We start from the raw sequence: 23,747 nt of genomic DNA on the forward strand, positions 1-23,747 counted from the left end.
AACCAGCAAGTTCTTATGTAGCTGAGATTCTGCTGCCCTACTGCCAATGTGTGAATTGACTTAGACATACAAGCACACCATAATCATCATCATCCATTTATTGAACGCTTACTATGTGCACAGGTACAGTATCTAGTTACCTAGTTTTACCACTTACAACTACCTTGTTGGGATCCATGCATAAAACTTCCCAATGTATATATTGCTTAAACTTTTTAAGAGTCTGTACCTATTTTACTCAAAGTTTCTCCCCTTCTGCTTAGAGCTGATTCATGCTTTCTGATGGAAGAAAGGAAAGGCCTGTAGGAGTTTGTAACACAACTTCGACCTAGATAGGGATTCAAATCTCAAAAAGACAACTTTTGAAAAGTCTACTGACTCCTTTTCTGGAGTTCACTATAAAATGTTACCTGTTTTCACTCACATTCACCTTGTCTTCTATTTATTTTGATATTTTCTAGAACCCACTACACCAAATCTCATAGGAGCCTTTTTCCGAAAGAATAAAATTTAGACCCTCTAAATAGGTTTAATATGGAATCTAGAGAGGGAGAGTTTATTTCACAGTATTTCAACTTTAGTTCCTTCAAAGTGAGAATAATATTACTTGACATCAGTTTGTTTTATGGGAAACCTGTATCCATTCAATGTAATATCTCTGCCCCAAAACCCATTTGACTAAATGCTAGAGAAGTGAAGATACATCAAGGTGAATATCTTGAAAGTTTGGGGAAAACTTTTGAAACTGATTTTAATATTTATTTACTTATCACATTGTACTTCACACCTAGTTTTTAAGTCATAACTTTATTTTATTTTGTTGTTCTTCTTTCTCCTTTAGAAAACAGATTTTATACTCAAAACACCAAGCAAGGATTTTCAGATGAAAATGATAATTTTGTAGCTGTTTGAACATTTTCAAAATCCTCTTTTCAAAGCCTGCCTTTCATTTAGAACTCATTGATGTTTTTCCCCAATTGTTTAGAAGTATCTGTCAAGTTCTTTATAAGCACTAATTAAAAGAAGTCACTGATTTACAAAGGGTTATTTTTCAGACACGTGTATACACACACACGAAGCATCAGGGAGTACAGAAAGTAAAGGTATGGCTCTAAAATATCTTCACTTTCTCTAAGATTATAACTTAAAGCCACATACATCATTGTAATTGGACTGAGATGTGAGAGAGGAGGGAATCTGTTACATTATCTTAATAACTTTTTAAAATTTTTAGTGAAATCCAGTTCTAAAAATTAGAAAGCACTTTTACATAATTTCTCCCCAAAGGAAAACAGAATAACTTATCTTCTGACAGGAAATTTAAATGCTTCCATGAAAACACTGGTTTGGATATTGAGAATTTTCTCTTGAATTAATTGAGTATATGATCTTGATGCATCCAGGTTACACTTATAAGAGATTAGCTTTTCTATTTATCAAACCAGGTGTATTTTACTTGTCCAGTTCTTTTCAGAGGAGCCTCTACTATAGACTGATAAATTATATATTTGTTTGTTTGTCTCAGACTTTAATTTTCCTACTTCTCTCACTACTCTGTTCCATAGAGACTTCTTTCTCCTCCCACAAAAACATCATTCCCAAAGTTCTGACCTATACCCTGGGTTTTTGTCTTTCTCCAATTTCACTCAAATGTCATTCACTTAAAGAGCTCTGACATCTCACCATGTGCTGACTCCCTCATCTGTCCTTCCAGCTTCATGTTTTACTGAGCGACTGTTTTCCAAAGGCTTGCCAAATATCTCTATCAAAATAGCTCTCTGGGAACTCAACTTTCACCTGTCCCAAACTAATGTGATGTTTTGTAAGGAATGCACTGAAACACTGACTCTATTTTCCCCCGCCTCAAATTCATTCTGTATGTAATTACCAGAATCCTATTATACGTCACATACATGCTCAGAAAGTATTTAATGGTGCTCTACTTTTCAATGAGTAATACTAAATTGGCCCAGTGGCCAAATAGTTGAGTTCACGCGCTTTGCTTTGGCGGCCAGGGTTTTGCATGTTCGAATCCTGGGTGGGGACTTGGCGCTGCTTATCAGGCTATGCTGAAGCGGCGTCCCACATAGCACAACCACAGACACTCACAACTAGAATATACAACTATGTACTGAGGGGCTTTGGGAGGAGAAGAATAAAAAAAAAGAAGGTCGACAACAGTTGTTAGCTGAGGTGCCAATCTTTAAAAAGAAAAGATATAGACTTATTTAAAAACCAATATTACACACAAATACACACACACACACAGACACAGAAGCTGGATGTTCATAGGCTAGGAGACCTCTGATAGTAAACTCTAAATACTCTTACAGAAAACCAAATATTGCTTCGATGAATAATATGTCAGTAGATTCACAGAAGTGCTGAAGTAAAATTATGTGCTCCAAATATATATTTTTGTTACAATTGAATAACTAAAAAACTCCCAATGAAGCATAACACATCAACTATGACATCCTGAAACATCAGAGTCTTTTTGATGGTCAGTGGAAATAATGGATAACAAATTACATTAAGTAGCAATATATCAATCAATACAATATTTTTATTCTAAAAATAAAATAGTGCCTTATATTCATTATTGACTCTTTTTTTGTAATTATAGTAATGTTAGAGACTTTTATTTTTTATCACTAGAATAATAGATGGATTTGCACTGTATCTACATAGGTTAGATAGAAATTATTCCTTTAGTAAGCCAAATAGTTACAGGTTTTTCCTAAAATAAATAACAGATTCTTCTAAGGAAGCAAAAACATCATTTCCACTCCAAATATTTATCCTTTTCCCAATTTATTTTTAGTGTTTCCCTGAAAGACTATAATAAAAATGATGATTCATATAGTCTGCTATAGTTTTAATACCATTTTGCATTTGGGAAAGAAGGAATAATAAAATCATAAGGTCACCTATAAATGATATTGCAATATCATTTTCTTTCTTTCTTTCTTTCTTTTTTTGTTGAGGAAGATTCGCCCTGAGCTAACATCTGTTACCAATCTTCCTGTTTTTGCATGTGAGCCACCATCACAGCATGGCCACTGATGAGTGGTGTAGGTCCATGCCTGGGAATGGAACCTGGACTGCCAAAGTGGAGTGCACCGAACTTAACCACTAGACCACTGGGGCTGGCCCTGCAATATCATTTTCAAATGAAAATAATGAAGTTATTTTTATACCAGAAAAAACTAAACTGTACATATCTCACATGGCTCTATATCCTGTTGCTATGGTAAAGCATCTTCCTTCTTGGGATTTATTTCACTTTCTGGAAAAGTAGTCAAGTATTTAATAAATGTTCTCTGTGGCTACAGTTTTACACTTTAAGCCTATGTTAACTGTGCAAAATGAAAATTGTAGTTGTTCAGTTATAATTCTGGAAATAGCACACCTATTTTCACATTAATTATGGATATAATTTGTTTATATTATAGCAGTAAAACATTGCCTGATATAGAAAATAAAAGAGAATCAAGTTTCAGTGATTTGTAGCCTTAATGAAATCATCAATTAATGACAATTTAAGGAAGACAGACTATGGTGATTACATCAAAATCTATAATATTCATTAAATCAAGTATTGAGACAAGCAGTACATACAAGGCATTATAATAATCTATCCTAGCTTAGGGCACTCTATTGTGTAAAGATCCTAGATAAACTAGACTGGACACATATCTTATTTGCTGGTGTTTATTTTAATATAACATAAAGCCAGGCTATGAATCTCCATAGGGCAATCAATGTCAGCAAGTAATCTACCAATATTACTATCATAAGAACAACATAATTATATAAATTCAAAGAGATGAGTAATGAGTTGCATGATAGAAGCCCTATAAATCATAGTAATGCCACACAAATTACATTTGTTGATTTGATCACAGCATCCAACATTTTTAATATTTCTATTGCTTATTTAAAAATTTCAGCAAAGATTCCACGTCCCAAAACCAAGACTTTCAAAACAACCAGGTTTTCCATATCTTCACATGTCACTTAAATTTCTGCCATAAACACAGACTAGCAAAAATCTAGGGATTTTATGTGATTCTAAGTGAAAAATATTCATCTTATTAAGTTTAATGAAAAATGTTCACTTTTTAAACAAATGCATAAGTACACAATTCAATCTTTCACAGAAAGTGTTACTGGTAAATTACAAAATAAAAAAGTGCTACAAAATTAAGACAAGAAATAACAGCCTTTGTAATAGCTTTCAGAGTGGCCACAAATTCCTCCCATTGCTGTACGCCTCTTCGTGAAGTGTCATAACTGTTCTACTGTCAGGAGATCAAATCAATTTCTCCATCCCTTGAATCTGGGCTCAGCCTTGTGATTTGATTGGTTAATGGGGCATTAAAAAGCTTGCCACGAGCAGCGGCTTGAGAAACATTTGCACATTGGGGCTGCCTTCTCTTGTTGCAGGGTACCATTTTGTCACCATGCGATCAAGATGGGGACTAACCTCCTACAGGATGAGACCACATAGAGTGCCATCTCAGCCATCATAGACAGCCGAGGTATGCCTACGAGGACATCCCAGATCACCCAGCTCCAAGTCAGTTCGTACAAACTAGAAAACCTTCCTGGCTAATGCATGGAAGGGAGAGGAATAATAAATGCTTACAGTTTTAAGCTATAAGTTTTGGGCAAAAGCTTTTTTTTGTAGCAAAAGCTAGCTGAATCTATGTTCACATATTGCTTTTAAACAAACTCTTTTTCACAACTATCATAACAACAAAAAATAGTCTACAAAACAGCATGACTAAACAGAAATAATAAATTAAATATTATAACACTATAGTATAACATGAAATTTTTAATTAATCAAAAATAACAGTTTATACACTTCCCCATAGAAACTATGTTCTTGACCATTAATCACATGGAATTTGAGATAACATACAAGGTTAGATGTTTGATTGACTATTCAGCTGATTAAACATTATTCCAAATAAATTGTAAAGCACTGGGAAATATTAATTTCTCTGCAAAAACCTTTTAGTATATTGGATGATCTCCCAAGCTCTCTCTTTGATAAGCTTTGTTATCTGGTATGGTCAGGAGTATTTTGATTCTATCTTCCTGATTCAGTTTTTGATGAACAAAAGAAGAAGCCAACATGGTGAAGGTGTAGTAAGTTGATTGAAATGCAATGTGAGATGCTGATTGCAAATCGAAGATAGATAAAGAGCGCAAGAATGACATGGTGTTACATAGGTACGGATTAAAAACAAAGCAATAAGTGCAGGGCTTTACCTAAATTATGTTAAATTTCTCTTTTCCTACTTCAGGACAAAATAAAGAACATAGTAATGTACAGTACCAGATCGAAATGAAGATTATGAAAAGAATGGAGGAGAAAAAAAGGGAAAAACGGGTATTAATAGATTGCTTTTTTATCCTCCGCAAGTGCTAGACAGAAAGACAGAAAATGCTGCCTTAGAGCAACTTGTTTGAATAATTGACTTCCCAAACACTTGCTAAAAAGAAATGAAACGGCAAATAGTTAAGAATTAACCTAAAATATATTGAAGGGGAATATCACACTAACTTACATTTCCGGAAATAAGAAAAAGATAAAGAGAGCAAATGAATTAAACTTGAATATTTTATCGGGAAAGAAAGAATACTGTTAAAATAAATTTTATTTTACATAACAACTAGAGCATAGGTAGGAACGAAGTATGAATATAGGGCGCAAAAAAAATGACACTCAATTAACAATTCCCGTTACTGTCTCCTTCCTTATTTCCCAGTCACGCAAATTTTAAAATTAATACTTTTGTAATCTGGTTAAAGACTAGAACCATGTAATTCAGCTTCACAGTAGTGTCAGGGTCAAAGAAACAGTTCAGCAGCACAAAGTAAATTCTAACAGTTCAGAACCCTTATTTGCATATCTTAAAATCCATGAAAAGAATCTGAACACATAATTCATTTTCTGTCCCTATCCACTTTCGTAAAATCTGACAAACATCTCCAGTCCTTCCCAGACTTTTTCTCTCTTTGCTCTTTTTCTCCTTTCCTGAATTACGTAGGTTGACCTAACCTTTTTTAGCAAAAAAGACTCTTTTCTTTTTAGGTTTATAACTAAGGAGTAATGAGAGGAAGTTACAAGATTTTCTTTGGCTCTGAGGGATAAAGTGTTAAAACTAGGGCCCTGAACTGAGCTAAAATTTTTGTCTTGTGATGTATGCTTGTAAGGATTTAAAAACACAGAAGTGTCTGAATTAAATTTGTCTTCTGTCCTCATGTTTGATTCCTTTATGTGATGAAAATTGTATTAACAAGATGATGGGCGTTTTTCCATCATATTTTCCTTTCTTGTAGAAAAATACACAAATGTATGTTCTCATAGATGGAAGAATATTTGGTGGTTGTTCTTTAAAGGCAGAGAAAGAGAAAAAGGGGATAGACAGGAGAGCAAGAATGACTCAGCAACATGGTGAAATAATTTAAAACAATAGGATGTCTAATATCTCATTTAAAATTGTTTGCATATCACAACATAAACACTCCATCTCTTTAAAACTTTAGTAAGGTCTTTACAGAATAAAAAATCAGATGTGAGTGTATGTGTGCATTTTAGGGGGTTAAGAAAGTGAAGAAATCCAGGAAGTAACAGAGACCCATATTTGAGTAGATGTCATGACAGAGGAAAGAACTTTCACACAATGTAGGGGGAAAAAAATCAAGAGTGACAGAAACTTGGGGCCAGAGGAGCTAAGTCCCCTGGAAATCCACAGAAATCTTATGGATACAATTGGGTCATCGATAAGACATGGAACAAGGGTTGAAGCTGTTAGAAAAGAAACAACAGGCTCCAAATGGAGTCACTTGTGCTGAGCTCCACATCAGCAAAACAACACTTAATACCTAATTGCAGTTTCAATCTCTCCCAGGAAGGTGACCTTCAACTGTTCAGTCTGGAATGTGCTTCTCGGCACTAGTGAGGTACATGCCTGATAGACCCCTGCCTTCCCACAAAGTAAGGTGAGCTTGCCTGAAACAATCCTTTCTTTGATTTATTACTTCCTTGTCCCACCCACTTTCTGCTTTTGAAAACTTTCCATTTTGCACAGCTCCTCAGATCTCTTTTCTATTTGCTAAATAGGGTGCTGCCCTATATATAAACTGTTGAATAAACCAATTGTGTCTTCAGATTATTTAGTTGAATTTTGTTTTTTAATGAAGTTATATATAGAAAATCCCAAAGACTCAGTCAAAACACTGTAGGAACTAATCAATAAATTCAATAAAATTGCAGGATATACATTTCTTAAGTTTCTAAAAAGTACAGTGATCTAAGGCAACGTATGGGTTCATTGTAATAAAAATGTTGCACTTAGCATCAATAAAATCAATAAAACTAAAATTATGTAGATTGCAATTTTTCTTTCTTGTTGTAATTCCTGGGAATTTCAGGATCTAGATATGCCTTAGTAAATTTGTGATAAAGATTATTTATTTTGTCATAGATGTGCTTATTTAAAGCAAGTTCTGAATTATAGGAGGCTGCTTGGTTACTTCAAAAGAGATTTCAGTGGCTATGGAGACAGAAAATTAATAAGAAGAGAATATACCCTAAATCTTTTGATTATTTTAATACAAATCAAAGGAAAATCAGAGAAGCGTCGTGGAAATATGTGAAAAGGCAAAATCACAACTATAATAATAACAAAAATAATAAATTATTAGTCTTTACAGTGATGAGGAAGCTTATTATGATAAAATATGGATAGAAAAGTAATTATAATATTGGTGATTGGGTTTTATTTTGATATCTCTACTGAGTGGACAATGAGAAAGTTGTAGGACACTAAAGATATATTGGTTAAACCCAGTGTTTTTTAAGCTTTAATGCCAGATGTTCCATAGATTCTTGTCACGGATAAGGTAGACCCCATGTCTGTTTACCTTATATTGCTTTTTATTTTTTGGTAAGATTTAATTTAAAACAACAATCTCACATCTAAACATCATTTATAAAGCATTAATCCAGCTAATAAAATATTTTAATTTGTAATGTTTAAGACTAATGGATTTTACTATTAAGATACTGAATATTTCTATGTTTAAAAATGATGTCTTTATCTGTGGCTCAGTATAGTTCCTTTTAATAAAATTTGTAAAACTCTATGTCTTAGAAATATTAAAAAGAATGATTGTCTAACACATTAAAATGCTGTAACCCAAAACAATGGGAAAAAAAAATGAAGATCTTTTTCCGTTAATAAAAGGTCTGTTTATTTTTAAAGAAATGCATTTTATTAATTTGAAATTTAGTAGATTAAGCAAACATAAGATAATATAGGCACGTTAGAGTTTCAATGCCTTGAGGATAAATTCCAAATTCCTTAGTATTCAGACCTCACATGTGTGAAACCCTCAGATGCATTCCAAATTACTGTTTCTCTGCTCCTCTATGTCCTTGCTCTTCAAATAGTTTTTTGCTCATTCATCTCCTGAAATATTTTTTTAAAACTATGTCCCCTCCAATATTTTTAAGCTGATACCTGAAATATTTTTGGTATCAAAGTTTAATGTTTGCAAGGGATAAAACATCTTACACAATATATTGTATATCTAGTTTAAATGTCTTTTGTGGAAGGCTCCAATTTTATGGAGCTCTACACTGAGTTTACCCAGGTGACAGAACATGTCAGCCATACAGCCTAAATCATCAGCAAAACCAACCTTACTTTCTATCAGAAAAATGTTTGAATGTTTCATTTCAGATTAATGTATTAATCTTGTTCTGTGATAACTAACTTAGTTTTGCTTTATAATTCTAAAAAAGAGAGAGAGAAAGAGAGAGAGATTTGCCACGAGTTTATAGCCTGAATGAACGTCTGTGCTGTCTCTTCAATAGTTCTTACCCGGCCACTGGTACGTTCCTGTCTCTACCTTTTTTATACTTACCTATCTATCTATCTATCTATCTATCTATTTATTTAACTTTTACTTTTACTTCAGGTGCCGTGTGTCCTCAAACTTCCTTTCTGTTTAGTAGACTCATCTCCCCCATTCTAAGCTTCTTATGTTGTGAGCAATATGTTTAAAAATGTTAAAGAAATAAAGACTGATAACAGTTCCTCCTTAATTTTGCAAAATAAGGGAAGAGGGGTAGTGGTAAAGAAGTCGGAAGATCAGAAGTAGCAGCAAGGTCATTCTTACGCAAATCAAATTGAGGAAAGAGTGCATCTGAAACTTCAGAGTCTGGGAACAGACATCCATGCCTCAGTATCCAGGAAAGTCTTGGAACATCCTTCGGGGTATGCTTGCTGGGTTTGAGACCATTGCATTACAGGATTCCTCAATCAAACCAAACTGTTCTACTCACTACTTCCTGAACAAACTCTGTCTTTTATAAACTATTTTCTTGCCATTAATTTACCTAATTTGGAATTCAAATCCGGATCATTCTTCAAGGCCCAGCTCAAAAGTTGTCATATGGAAGCATACAAGCTTGATGGATGGAGAGTTATTTAGTGTGGAGGACCCAATTTAAAGTCAAAATATTGTCACTAAGATTGTTCCCATAATCAGTTCCCAGATCTGACTTCTAGGGACAAAGAATTAAAAGATAAAAATATATAAATTAATAAAAGTAACTTCATCAAGCAGCACCATAGTCATAAGAAACACAAGGCAGATCATTTTGTAGTTCAAGTACCACTTTGCTATGCCCTTCTTGTATTATTTTTGATACATCACTGACACAGGGATGTAGGTGGTGCCATTTATACAGGCAGAATCATCGTAAATCTCTAAAGCTCTGAAAATTCAAAGTTAGGGCTTCTGTTCAAATCTTTTTAGAGAATTCAGGTGAGAACTAGTCTGTCTCTTTATAGGTCTGAAATAAATACCACTGTTTCTTACGCCATATAAGGCAATTCTAGGATCTAATTAACCAAATGTGTTTATATTGGCAAAATTTTGTGAAACAGATATAAAAGACCAGGAGTAATAGGGTTCCCTATCGTTTGTTTAATATAACAGAGAAACATCGTTTTGTATGGTTTTAATTTGTGTTTTTTGAACACACTAACCATTCATTCTCTCAATAAAGTCAACATTCACTGGGATGAATAAACACATAAAACAGCTGCTCTCATGGAATTTACATCTTTTGCACTTTGATCTTTGAAATTCAAATAAAGTGTTTCACATTCCCCACTGCAGAATCCATTATATCTGTGACCCCTGAGGAAAAGAGAAAATATATTGCCACAAATTTATTGAACATATTATTTGAGTAGCTAACAGTCAGGGCTGCGTTTTTCAAACTGTTGATCAAACACATTACAGATATAGATATATATAAATAATTAGGACGGCTTTGCTGGAATATATTAGATTTAAAAAAATCAAGTGTATCACATACTGCAATGTAAAATGTGCTTCTGACTGTGGTTCATGTTCAGAACTCTGAAAAACACTGAGCTAATGTATGTGTTACTAATATATCCTCTGTGTCTGCTCTGAGAGCTTTGGAGTTTTCAGTAAATCCTCCTCTTCATCAAAAACAAGATGACCCTGTATAGCAAGAATCAGCCCACACAGTCATGTGGATATGTGAGGTTGAGGCAGTGAAGAACGCCACTAGTTGGAGAACAATTTCCTTTAGGTCCATCATAAGAAACGACACTGATGTCTCATTAAAATCCTGTTCCGGGAGAATGGCATTCAACATAATGCGGGTCCATTTTTTATTCCATGCAAGAAAAATTCTTAAAGGGCTTAAGCACTTCTTTAAAAACAAACTCCATTGCGTGGATTTCAGAAAAGTATTTTAAAGAAAGTACAGAATGTTTCATAGAACATGAATAATAATCGAATTCTGAAGAAATCTCCTTCCCTTCTTCCTGACAAGGCTTTACTTACTCTACTCACTGACGTGGAGATTTCACAGTGGTTCGGGGCATGGGTATCTGCACCTGACAGATCTCAATTTGTTCCTTGCCCCGTAGCTTTTGTGCTATGATACTCAGTTATATAACATCTTTGAGCCATGTGCTTTTTCTCATCTGCAAAATGAATATAATATGTTTATTTCATAGGGATTGCTGTAAGAATTAGATGAGCATGCATATCAGGCCCTTCACATAGCAGTAAATGTATGGAAAGTACTTAATAATTGGTAGCCGGAGCTATTCAAGATGAAGTAACAGGTATTTGAAACTTAATTATTTGTGCTCCTGAGGGCAGATAATTCTAACACTGAATTATATTATTATATCAGATTATTGTAAGGCATTAAAAGATGCATAATATTTACTAGCATCTCAATTTCATCTATGTTTAACGTATCCCTGTTCCAGGTTATCTGCAATAGATTGTAAAAACGCAAAAGTCTGATAGTGTACGGAACAGCAATCTGAGCTGATGTGCGCCTTCCCTTTTATTCTAAATTTGCTATCTTATTATCCCACATCTTTTCTGTGGAAAGAACTAAGTGTAGGGCTTTGTGTGTGTTTGTGTGTGTATGTGTGTGCATGTGTGCTTAGAGAGAGTACATTACACGTAATTTTTTTATGTGTTTGTTTATAAGAGCAACTGAATTTGAGGTAATGAGGGAATCTTCCTGTCTTTTAAGGGTTCAGTGGTGTCTGAGAGACAACACCAGTGAGAGGACAATAACATAATCTCAGGAAAAAATATACAGTAAATAGGACTCCTTTTAGAATCTCTCTACATTTTTTTTTAAAGATTTTATTTTTTTTCCTTTTTCTCCTGAAAGCCCCCCAGTACCTAATTGTATCTTCTTTTTTGTGGGTCCTTCTAGTTGTGGCATGTGGGACGCTGCCTCAGCGTGGTTTGATGAGCAGTGCCATGTCCGCACCCAGGATTCGAACCCAGGAAACCCTGGGCTGCCTGCGGCGGAGCGCACAAACTTAACCACTCTGCCACAGGGCCAGCCCCTCTACATTTTTTTAAATAAATCCATGGATTATTGCACCTCCACAACCAAGTTCACCTGGGTTTATATATTTGGTAACTTCAAACTCTCTCCTAGTTGAAAGAGGATTTCCTGCCATGGCATTTTTTTCTCTCATTCCTAAACAAGGTCCACTGTGCTCAAACTGGCCCCATATGTTCTTCCATGGCTCCAGTCCAACGCTCCATACACATAAATAGAAATAAGGATTTTCTGGAGAATAGGTCAAATTAGTCTGGAGAGTGAGGTGACTTGTTTTGTTTTGTTTTTTAATTTGGTAATGAAAGATAAATTTTTATTTAGTTTGGACAAGTAATAGGACACATTTTAGTTGGTCATTAATGTATATTCTAATAGTTCAAAATTTTCATTTTCCTTTTAAATGAAATTTTTCAGTGGTCAGGTCAGACCTAGTATCTATAGAATTATCTGAAAAACATTCTTCCTTTATACCCAGAATAATAATTACTTTATGAATTGTTAAAAAGCAGTGAATTGGCAGAGGAAATCTAGGTTGGAGTCATTGTACTAAGACTCGCTTGCATGATTTCAAACAGCTGAATTGTCATATGTAAATGAAAACAATATCTCCTCGCCTATAGCAGTTTGGATTAAGTAAGGTAGTACGTACAAAAATGCTTTGTAAAGTGCACAGTTTGATGTTCAGGACTGTTAAATTATAATGAGTAGTTACATGGGTGGGTTCAGTGTTTTCATCAGTGGACACATGGATTGGTTCGTGGGCATCTGTGAATTACCTAAAAATTGTATATAAATATTTACTTATGTTTGTATTTAAATATTTTCCTCAGCTGTTAGTGGATCCTACCAAAGATGTCTGAGTTTACAAATATTAAAAAGCACTTTGTTGTACAGATGAGTGCTATCTTTTCTGTGTTTGCTGCTAATAGCCCTTAACCAGCATGTCCATGTAGCCTCTGTAAAGAAGCCTAGGTGAAGTATTTGTAGATGTTTGGTGAATATAACAGAGGAGGCCTAAGTTCACCAAAACTTAAACTAGCAGGACCCACAACTAACATATGCAACTATGTACTGGGGGGATTTGGGGAGAAAAAGCAGAAAAAAAAAAAAAGATTGGCAACAGTTGTTAGCTCACGTGGCAATCTTTAAAAAAAAAAACCTGCAAAACTTAAAGTCCTCTTATTTATGATGCTGTCAGAAAGAATGTAAATATTTACTGTGAATGAATTAGACCCGCAGGTCTACAATGTATAGAGAGACAATTGCAGAAGACACTTTCACAAAGACAAGAGGGATGGAGGAAGAAGCAGTGGCATGAGCTGTGAATTCTGGCTCAGCTTCCAGTCCTAAGCCTTTGGACACAACACTTAAATTTCCTAAGTCTTGAGGTAACTCCTCTGCCAAATGGGAATACAGTTATCTACACTGCTCACCTCACAGGGTTCTTATAAAAGTCAAATTAAGTCCTTTCAGATTAAAGCCTAATCAATTACACTATGTAGAAATGATTAAAAACAACAAATAGCAGTTTTTGATTGCCTGTTAGGGGTTATCTGCTGGGTAATATTTTAGTGACTAAAATAGGCATGGCCCCTGGACTCATGGAACTTACGGTCATTTCTGTAGCTCAGCTACTGTGGCCAAATGACAAAATAATATTGTTAAAAACTATGGAGGGTATCATGAAGTTAATGAAGAACATATGTATCGATACAAGGTAAGAAGGATCAAAAGAAGTCAAAGACAAATTAATCTATACAAAATTTAAATATTAAACTCTTTTGGGGGGGAAATTTTGCATAAGAAAAAAATAAAAATAAAAATAAAAATTTGAAACTAGTTATAACCTAAAAACTTCCAGACTATGTTATCAGACGCGTGAAGTATGGCCCAAACAGTTGATACAAATTTTACTGCTTTAAATGAATTTATTAAAAACAAAAAATATTGAAAATAAATTAATCAAACATTCAATTAAATCAACCAGGAACATAATAATGATTAAATATCTTTTGAAAAAGTAGAGAAAGGAAATTTAAGGATAAAATAAAAATTAATAAAAGATTTAATTTATTAAAACCAAAACTTGTTCTAAGTAAGAAACAGTAAGAAGACAAGTCACTATTCAGAATATCTAAATAAAAAAGAAGGAAAAACACAAAGAAACAACATTAAGGATTAAAAGATATGTCTGCATAAAATGAATAGTTCTATAGGAAAAAATAAAAATTAATGTGAGTGAGGTTGAGGTAGAATGACAGAGACCAACTTTTATTAAAAAAATTAGAAAATTAGTCAAAGATTTTGCATCAGAAAGATCACAGTAATTATGCAATTTCATGGTGGGATTGAACTTAACATTCAATAACAAGCAATCCTATGTTATTAAAATTGATATCTTGCATAGAAAAAAATTAGAGCTTCTCAATGAATCCTGTGTGGCTGGTAAAATATTACAGTAAAACTTACCAAAGTAAACAAAATAAAATATATGTAGGAAAAAACAGTAAAATTGCACATATGCAAATACAAAAACTAAAATAATAAGCTTCATTCACCAGTTTATTAAAAGATTAATACAACACGAACAAGGAAAGTTTGTCCTAGGAATAAAAGGATGCTTTGACGTTTGCATATCTTTTGACAGAATTCACTCAATATATTAAATATGAAAAGTGATAAAAATCATCTTGATAGATATCTAAAAATGTGAAAAAAACCCCAGTATTTATTTCTGACTAGAGTATAATCAAGCTAATAATAGAAGGATGAATTTTCAGTCTTCATGTTACTTGGCTTATCAGAAACAGTTCTTCACACCCTCAAACTGGAAATATTTTATTTTCTCTGCTTCTAGGATAAGATATTCTTTTGGCTTTCCTGCTGCATCACTCACCTTTCCTCTTAGCCTGTCGTGAGTTCCTACACTTCTTTCCAAAATCTTCAATATTGGAGTGCCCAAGGATTCATTCAGTAGATTTCCTTATCTTTTCTATCTATACTCACTTACTTGATATCCTTGCCTAATCTCATGTATTTAAATTCATAGATAGGTATAGATAGATAAGGTCTCTCATATACATGTTTAGCTTGTAACTCCAACATTAAAATTCAGACTCATCCACCTGCCTAACTTGAAATCCCTCCTTGTCTAATAGACAAAATTCACAGCTCTAAAAATGTGCTCATAATCTTCTCCCACTCTCCACTTTCCCCTACTTTGGTTAATAGCAACTATTCGGACCCAAAATCCTTGATATCATGTTAGATTCTCACTTATTCTCACATCCCATTTACAATGTGTCAGCAAATCCTTAAACTCTCCTTTCAAAATATACTCTTTGATAATCATACCTATCAAATAGTGAGGATTAAAAGAGCTAAGATATGCAAAGCATTTAGTATAATGTTGGGATTCATTAAAAATAATAATCAATTTGTTTCTTGGGTTGAACACTATAGTACAGGTTTTACTTCTTTTATGTCATCTAATAATAACCATAGAAGCATAGTCCTTAAAAATATTAAGGGCTATTATGAACTTCATTTTTTAGATGATAAATGTAAGGCACAGAGAGGTTAAATAAGGTAATCAGTCAAAAATACTGATTGACAGAGTTAGGATTTGAAACCAGGAATCAGACTCCAGAGCTTTACTGTAGGCTGAATGTTAGCTATTGTAATTAAAAATCACGGTCTGAACAGCCACAAAAATGAAGTAAAATACAATAGAAATAATGAAATTTCAAGAAAATGGCCAGATTATATTCACAACAACAAAAAGATAGCTTTTCTACACAAGTTCAAAGACCAATGAGAAAAATGAATGGAAAAGCCATTCCCATATGCAGTAGAACTGTAAAATGGTCGACAAGAAATTTGTAATGCTGATGTGAGGAAGAATGTTAAGAAATGTTGCTGAGCAATACGAAGTAAGTTCTCAAAAAAAAAAAAAAAAGACAAATAAATAAAGTGAGAAGTCATGTTCCTAGACAGGAAAACCCAAAACTATAAAGATGTCAATTCTCCACAAATTAAATGTAACCATAATTAAGTACCCAACAGGAATTTTTATGAAACTTGAAAGCTGATTATTAAGTTCATTTGGAAGAGAAAATGCACAATAGGCAAAAGCTTTTGAAAAGAGCAATAAAAAAGAACTTGCTCTATCAGTTATAAAATATATTCCTTAAAGTTAAACTTTGGTTTTAGTCCAAGTATATCAATAGAACAGAAAAGAGAGACCAGAAATAAATCTATGTACATTTAAAAATGCAGTGTATGAAAAAAGTCAATTTCAGATCAGTGATGGGAAAAATGGACTATTCAAATTATGGCATTGGGGACTTTTGGCCATGAAAGAAAGGAAGGAGGGAGGGAAGGAAGAAGGGAAAGAAGGAAAAAAAGGAAGGAGAAAAGGATCCTACTTAATACTGTATGTCAAAATAGAAAAGTTTTCAAAAACTTCTCTGCCTCACTACTTAATGAATTAAACTACAATTATTTCTTTTAAAAATTAAGTTCTTCTTGGAACAGCCAACAATCTCTTGATACAAGCTTATGCTATAAGCTTGAAAAAGTGGAAGCAAGGAAAAGAAAGAGATTATTTCATAGCAACAGATAGTGTGCATTCCTATACTGCTTTCACCCATATCCCCAGGAGAAAAAAAGGAGTGTTTCTGTATTTCAGAGCAATCTAACCTAAACAAACTAATCTGGATAGAGGAAAAGAGGATGGTAAAGTAGATGGTCCTGGAAAAATCTACCAAGAACTGGGGCTAGGTGTACCACTGGAAGAATTCCACAGAGGCAGCAAGGGCCACTAAGACCCACGGAATTAAAAGAATCCATATCTGGTTGGCACAATTCTTTTTAGTTACACTTCAGATGAGAGACAATGGTCACAGTCTATCTTCCCCTTCCCATTAACAATCTCTCTAGTGAAACAGAACTGTTAGACAGTAATTTCCCTACCCCAAATTGTGACTCATCAGTGATAATTTAAACTAGGTAAAGCAATGCTTTAAATTTTAGAAGGTTAAAAAGTTAGTTTTAATAAAACCAGAGCTAAAAGACAGTAAAATAACCTAGTAAGAGTGAAAAGGAGACTGCGGACCTAAGGAAAATGCAGAGAACCAAAACAACACCCTTATGCGTAAAATACACGAATTAGAGAGAGCTAAGGAAAATTCATATGGAGAAAAATAAACTAATAGCATAGAAGAAAGACTCCAGATAATGACACTTACTTCTATTCAGAGGAAAAATATAGAGTTAAAATAATTTGAGAAATTATGACAGCTGTGAAGGGTAAAGATGATCCAACATACGAATTATTGCTTTCTCTGAAGTAAAGACCTCAACAAACAAAACTGAAAGATAATGAGTGATATAATAGAGAAAAGTTCCCTCAAGTTAAAGAAGGTAGATGGCAAAAATACATCAGGTGTCTAGGCAGAACATTCATGTCATCAACATGAGAAAAATACCAGGCTTCTGTCAGACTTTTCCTGGCAATATTCAGTGCTAGAATTTAATGGAGCAAAGGGAAAAGAAGGAGGGATGAACCACGAATTATATTCCCAGAAAAGAATAAAGGCAACTGTCAGAAATCTTTAGCATGAAATATTTCAAGATTAACAAACAAACAAAAGTAATTAACAATGAAATACCAGTAAAGGAGGAATTTGAATAATGAATCTAGTCATGGAGAACCCATAATGCAAGGAAGACTGGTGGTGAGTCCTGCAGCCATCTATAGGTAGAACGAAGAGGGAAGTGCCAAGGCAATTAAAGCCGCAGAAGAGAATGTAAATATTATGAACTCTGACAAACTTAAAATATTATAATTATCAAAAATAACCAAACCCTGAAACTGAAGAAGGGTGAGGACAAATTGGAGAGGAGCTAATCATCTCAAATTGCACCACAGGGAGTTAATGAACACTATCTGAAATTAAAACATAGAGCTAATGCATTCAGCTTCTTAATGGTATTCATAATCTTTTATTCTCAACCATGAAAGACAAGCTTTTTTTAAAAAAAAAAAATTCCTGTGGTGAAGAAATATTTATGTTAAGCAATTCTTTCCAATTTGTTTCAGATTATTTTTCTTCAAGAAAATTACATATAACATACTAATTGTAAATAGTATGTATGTCTTTCTACATACTTATATTTTTATTTGTGCAGACATATAATTATGTAACCAGGATGATGTTCATCATATGTCAACGGTTTTTTTTCTGAGTGTCAAGATTTTAGGATGATTTTTGTGGTTTTTCTTAACTTGAATAAAGACATTGGAGTAAAATAATAAATTTCACCTGTTAAACATCTAAATGTAATATGATAATGATAATAATAAGATGATTATAGAAACCCTAGATATCTATTGGTATGAGTGGGCTTGTATGGGAGAAAGAAATCTGCATAGAGATTTGCCAAGGTACCCAAAAGAGACAGAGTCAAGAGATTAGCATGCTGTGTAACCAGGAAAGACGTTGCTGAGCTTGCCTGGCCCCATGACTTTGTGTCTGAGCTCTATAATGAAGAATTGAACACACAAGGTTAAAAACTCGTTATAACTAAGAACTGAGTGAGCATCAGAGCTCGGAAGCCAAGTGAAATGTCTTGGCATGAAGAAGAAAGCAGAGCCTTACTCACAGCTCTGCTAACACAGGAATCTTAAAGAAAACGAACTTCTTTGCTTTGCTGTGGAGTTATTGGAATTAGAATTACCTGGTAGCTGTTCCCCTGGCTCAACTATCTGTCATGGAGGATGCCAGGATCGGGGTCAGTGGTGAGGTACCACCTTAACTAAGCATCCTTGAACAGGAAAAAATAAGACAGCTTGTTGAGCTAGTAGTAGATGAAGTTGAGTAATACTTGAAGTTCTAGAAAACTGCATGATGCAAATTTTTCTTGAAAGAATCAGTGAAATGTAGGTAATTTAACCATCTTAGTACTCTGGACTCATGATACTTTGGTAAAAAATATTCTAACTACATTTCTTTAAAAAAGCCTTGTGATTACATGTCCTAATTTCCTGACATTTCAAAGATGTTGACCTAATGTTAGACCATGAGCATTGAAAATTGATTCAGAACATCATGGTTATCATCCATGTAAGGTAGACCCAAATTCCATATCCTTCGTGTTTTTCCTATCTGAAGAAAATTATATATTTAACTTCAAAAATGTTAAGTGAGTACTTACTCCCTGAAAATAATATTGTTAATTTTGAAAGATGCATTGAATTCTAAGACGTTTAAAATATAGAATATAGTATTTTTTTCTGTACAGCACTGATATGATGGCTCACTTAGAAAAAGTTGGTTTCTTTAAAAGCATGCAATGAATAACAATAGAACTTCAAATATCTATAGAAATTTGATGGTGCGGCAAGGTGTCAGTTAACTCGTAGAATAGAAACAGCCCATGGTTTATTAGGTTAGGAGAGAAGATGTGTATGTCTGTGGGGAACTTATTTTCTGATCAACAGAAATTTCTCTATTACTGTTCCATGGGTAGGATTAATACCTACCTAACCAGAAGTAACTTTAAGTAAGAAAATTCTTTATTTCAGAGCAGATGCTGCTAAATACAGAGAAGGTAACTCATTGGCATTAACGCAGGAAAACACACACGCACACACACACACACACACACACACACAAATCAAAATATCAGAATAAATCTGCACAAATCAGAATTGTTGTACACAGCAGTATTTTTCTCAGTTTAATTGAATCTTTGTAAGTACCTTTTAAATTTAATAGATTTCCTTATCTTAGACCTATAGGAATTTTGACATTTTAACTTAAAAATTATTTGAATACATGAAAATGTATGGAAAGATTGAAATGGCTAACAGATTTTTTTAATTTAAAATCTCATTTCTACTAGTACTACTTAAATTTTTGTATTCTTTCTTAACAGAAGAATTAAGAATTTTGATAATTTTCTACCAAACTCACTTTATTAATGAGCAAACTAAGTCTCAGGGAAACTGTGGCTGGCTTTTTAAAACCGTGAATAGGCTTTATGGCAGACGATGAAGAGCTGCATGCATTCATGGACAAGAGAATCCTAATGGGGGACTGCTTATAAAAGATATATTTTTCTCTTTATTTTAAATATTTATTTTTGTAGTGTATATGTAGAGAAATTTTCAAAGAGTAAATAAGTCTCCTTCTTTTTCTGTTCTCAAACCAGACTTTCTGTCTCACTGCTGATGGAACTTGCTCCCATCTGCCTGCACGGTGCCACGCTCTCTAGTTATGGAGTGGCAAAGGATAATGAGAGGAAATGTGCGAAGGACAAACAACAGGCCTGAGATGTGAAAAGGAGCATATGGATTTCAATCAATATAGTGGGTTTTCAAAATGCTTTCAAACTTGACGTTGTGAAATTTCCCAGGGATAAAGGTTAGGGAGCACAACTACCACCACCTCACACTTCAATGCTGCAATGTCAGTGGACTCTTTCTTTTTTGGTCCATAGATGGAGGGAACATACATAGTTTCCCAGGAGAATCCTAGTTTACACCTGTTGTTATACTCTTAAAAACGAAGGTAAAGGGGCCAGCCCTAGGGCCGAGTGGTTGGAGCTCCATGCTCACTTGGGCGGCCTGGGCTCTCGGGTTTGGATCCTGGGCATGGATCTACTCTACTCATCAGCCTTCTGTGGAGGCATCCCACACACAACATAGAGGAAGTCTGGCACAGATGTTAGCTCAGGGCTAATTTTCCTCAAGCCAAAAAAATTAAAAAAAGAGGACGATTAGCAACGGTTTTTAGCACAGGGCAAATCTTCCTCACCAAAAAAAGTAAAATAAATAAAATAATGAACACAATTCTTTATATATAAATTCTATGATCCACCTGCTGGCAGAGAGCTTCGTAATCCTTCTCTAAATTGTATTCCCTGGCAGCCACTCTAAATTCTTCTAAAGTGGCTTTGAAGATAAATCTTTATTTGGTGTCCCTGGACTTATCAATAGGATGCATTTTCAAAGAAGTTTCTACCTATGATTACTCCCATCTTCCTCCTATGTTAAGTAATTTCTTGATTTTCATATATAACTTTTCCTTTCTTCAAATATTAAACTGTTTAGTAGTGCCAAACACAAGAAGAAAACAGTGGTGGCGACTTCCAATCGGAGGGAAGACGTTAACTAGTAGTTTTCATAGAAGTGAAATAAAACAAAAACCAAACAAATTTTATATTTTAAATTTCATCACCTTTTATAATTTAATCATGTAAGGTCCGGTATTCATACATACGTCTATTGTGTTATTCATCTGACCAAAATCCAGAAAGTAAATTAATCTCAATATAAAATTTCCAGTACCCATGGTAGAAGTCAATATAATATATTAGCGAAGCTTTGCAGGTTCACATACAGAAAAATAAAATTTAAAGTTACTATGCTTTTCTTAATTAGAAGTTTTATGAACAAGAATCTTCCGATTTCACTTTGATATATAAGGGAAAATGTAACTTTGAAGCAAATTATCAAATTATAGCTTAGTACACAACTCATTTGCTAATATATTGGTAATATTAAAACATTATTCTAGCCTAAAATAGACTTTCATATTTACAAATTAAGGTTAAGAATCTTTCCACATTTTATATAATATGCTTTCTATTTTTTCTGTCTTAATAAATTTATTTCCACACATACACACATATCCCAGGGGAATTCCTAATGGAATCGAAAGATTCTAGTCAGATTTTGGTGTACCCAAGAATACTACTTTCTGAGAAGTAACACACCTAAGTCAAAACGAGCAACGCCTAAGCTACAATCTTTGGATTTTTAGCATGCTAATTGTTAAGACACACATACCACACACACACACATTTGAAAAGATAAATATTCTCACTTGTTTTAAATAATGCACACCCAGAAATAAATTTAATTTCTATACTAAAACTTTTTGTCATACCTTTTAGAAAATGCATGTCCATTAAAGCTGAAAAGATTTATAATATATTGAATTAAAATAATTTATTCAAGTCAATGCTTCTTGCAAAAATTACTCAAGATGTATGAAATGCCCCTTTTGGAATTACTCTAACTGTGGATATTTAAACTGTTGCCCATTGAAACTAAAGGGGCAATTTTATAAACTAACAAAAGCGACACGGCAGTTTCATTCAAAATGGTTCTCTAATTTGTCAGTTTGAAACTAAACTTCTCCACTGAGTTTTCAATTGTTTCACTGTTTTGATCTCTTTAAATAAGTCTTTAGCTTAAGGAAACTAAATAGATACTAAAGAGAAAAGGGGATTCTGTCCTCCTATTTCAAATTTAAACATAACCTCTAAATTATCTTTTACAGTAAGCCAAAGCCAGTATCACATACCTTTCTGGAATGAATTTCTTTCACATACAATGGAAGTAGAAACTCAGATATACCTTCAAGTCGGATTCCCTTCTTGGTGACTCTCAGATTTCCCATACCATCCTACAAGCAATGAAATATAGTTCACTTTTAGGTTAATTAGAGAATGAATAACTGGCCATAATTTTCTTAGGCCTAAGTTGAGAAAACAGTAAGCTCAAATCAGTGATGATTTAAGGAAAATGAGAGATTGAATCTACTTAATGAATGATTGCAGCAGTTTGCATGCATATAGAGGGCTCTGTTTAAAATGAACAAGAAAAGAGAGTATAAAGGATTTTGTATCTTCTCCCAGCTCTGTCAGAGACTAGGAGCTATCTGTGAGTAAATCCTGTACTTTCTTCATGCATCAGCCAGTGCAACTGTTTATTAAGTATAATGATACTTGCCACCTGACTACTGGAAACAACTTTGCAGAGAGATCTTATGATGTTTTTACATTACAGTTATACACATATTTCTACAATATTCAAATAGTCATATTTGTATAATAATTTCAATAAGTAATTAATTAATGATTTTCTAGTATAAGTAAGCACAGTGTTCCAGTATTGAAATCGTGAGTAAAACATGTGTCCTCTCCTTTAGAAAACAACATTTGATGAGGAGGCTAAAGTAAGTACACAAATAACGTTTATGAAACAGAGTAAAATCAATAAAAAAACATAAGAGCAAAGTGCTAATGGGAATTAAAGAAGATTTCAAATCTGGTAAGAGAGTAAACCACTTCAGAGTCAGAGACTCACTGTGATAAAGGCCTTAAGAATACGGAGTTTCAACATGACGTGTCCGTAGAGGGAGGAACAACATGAACATTCTGGTAGCATTTAAGAAACAGTATGTCATCCAGTCTAGCTAATATATGGAATACTGTGAGAGAAAACAACTGGAAGTATGTTTTAAGCCAGAGAAAGGAAAGCCACAAATGCAAAGTTAAGGCATCTGTACTCACGTCAGCCTCCAAGAAAGAAACATAGCAAGTTTCTTGAATAGCTCAAAGGCTTGAAATGATCAGAGTTAAGCTTTAAGATCAATCAGGTAGGAGTACCATGTGGGGCTAACTGACAGAGTATCAGTAATTACGTACAACTTTGTGATAAGTGTGAAGAGTATGATGGGAGAACAATTTAGAAGACCTGATGACTAATTTTATCTGGAGATACTAAAAAGAGAAGCATTTACTATTAATCCAAGGTTTCACAACTATGAGTAAATGAGGAAATGCAGTGACATTTTAAAACTGGAATAGTGAAATTTGTAGGTTCAATAGCAAAAATAAGTTCAGCTTTGGACTTTCTAACTTTGAGGTGTCATTGAAAAATTCTTATATTTATCCATCTGTAGAAAGTGGGTTGGGGAGTGATGAGTACTTAAGGTATGCT

The 23,747-nt window shown here is 33.8% G+C and overlaps 1 protein-coding gene across 1 annotated transcript in view; it reads right to left on the reverse strand.

Moving 5' to 3' along the window:
* SGCZ (sarcoglycan zeta) overlaps positions 1-23,747 on the reverse strand; it is a 1,053,589-nt gene that overhangs the window by 173,327 nt on the left and 856,515 nt on the right. The window contains exon 3 of the mRNA XM_070598086.1: positions 22,327-22,428. Within this exon, the coding sequence (XP_070454187.1) occupies positions 22,327-22,428 (102 nt within the window). The remainder of the gene's footprint in view (positions 1-22,326; positions 22,429-23,747) is intronic.

This window comes from Equus przewalskii, chromosome 28, assembly GCF_037783145.1.
Source record: "Equus przewalskii isolate Varuska chromosome 28, EquPr2, whole genome shotgun sequence".
In the NCBI taxonomy this organism is placed as follows: Eukaryota; Metazoa; Chordata; class Mammalia; order Perissodactyla; family Equidae; genus Equus; species Equus przewalskii.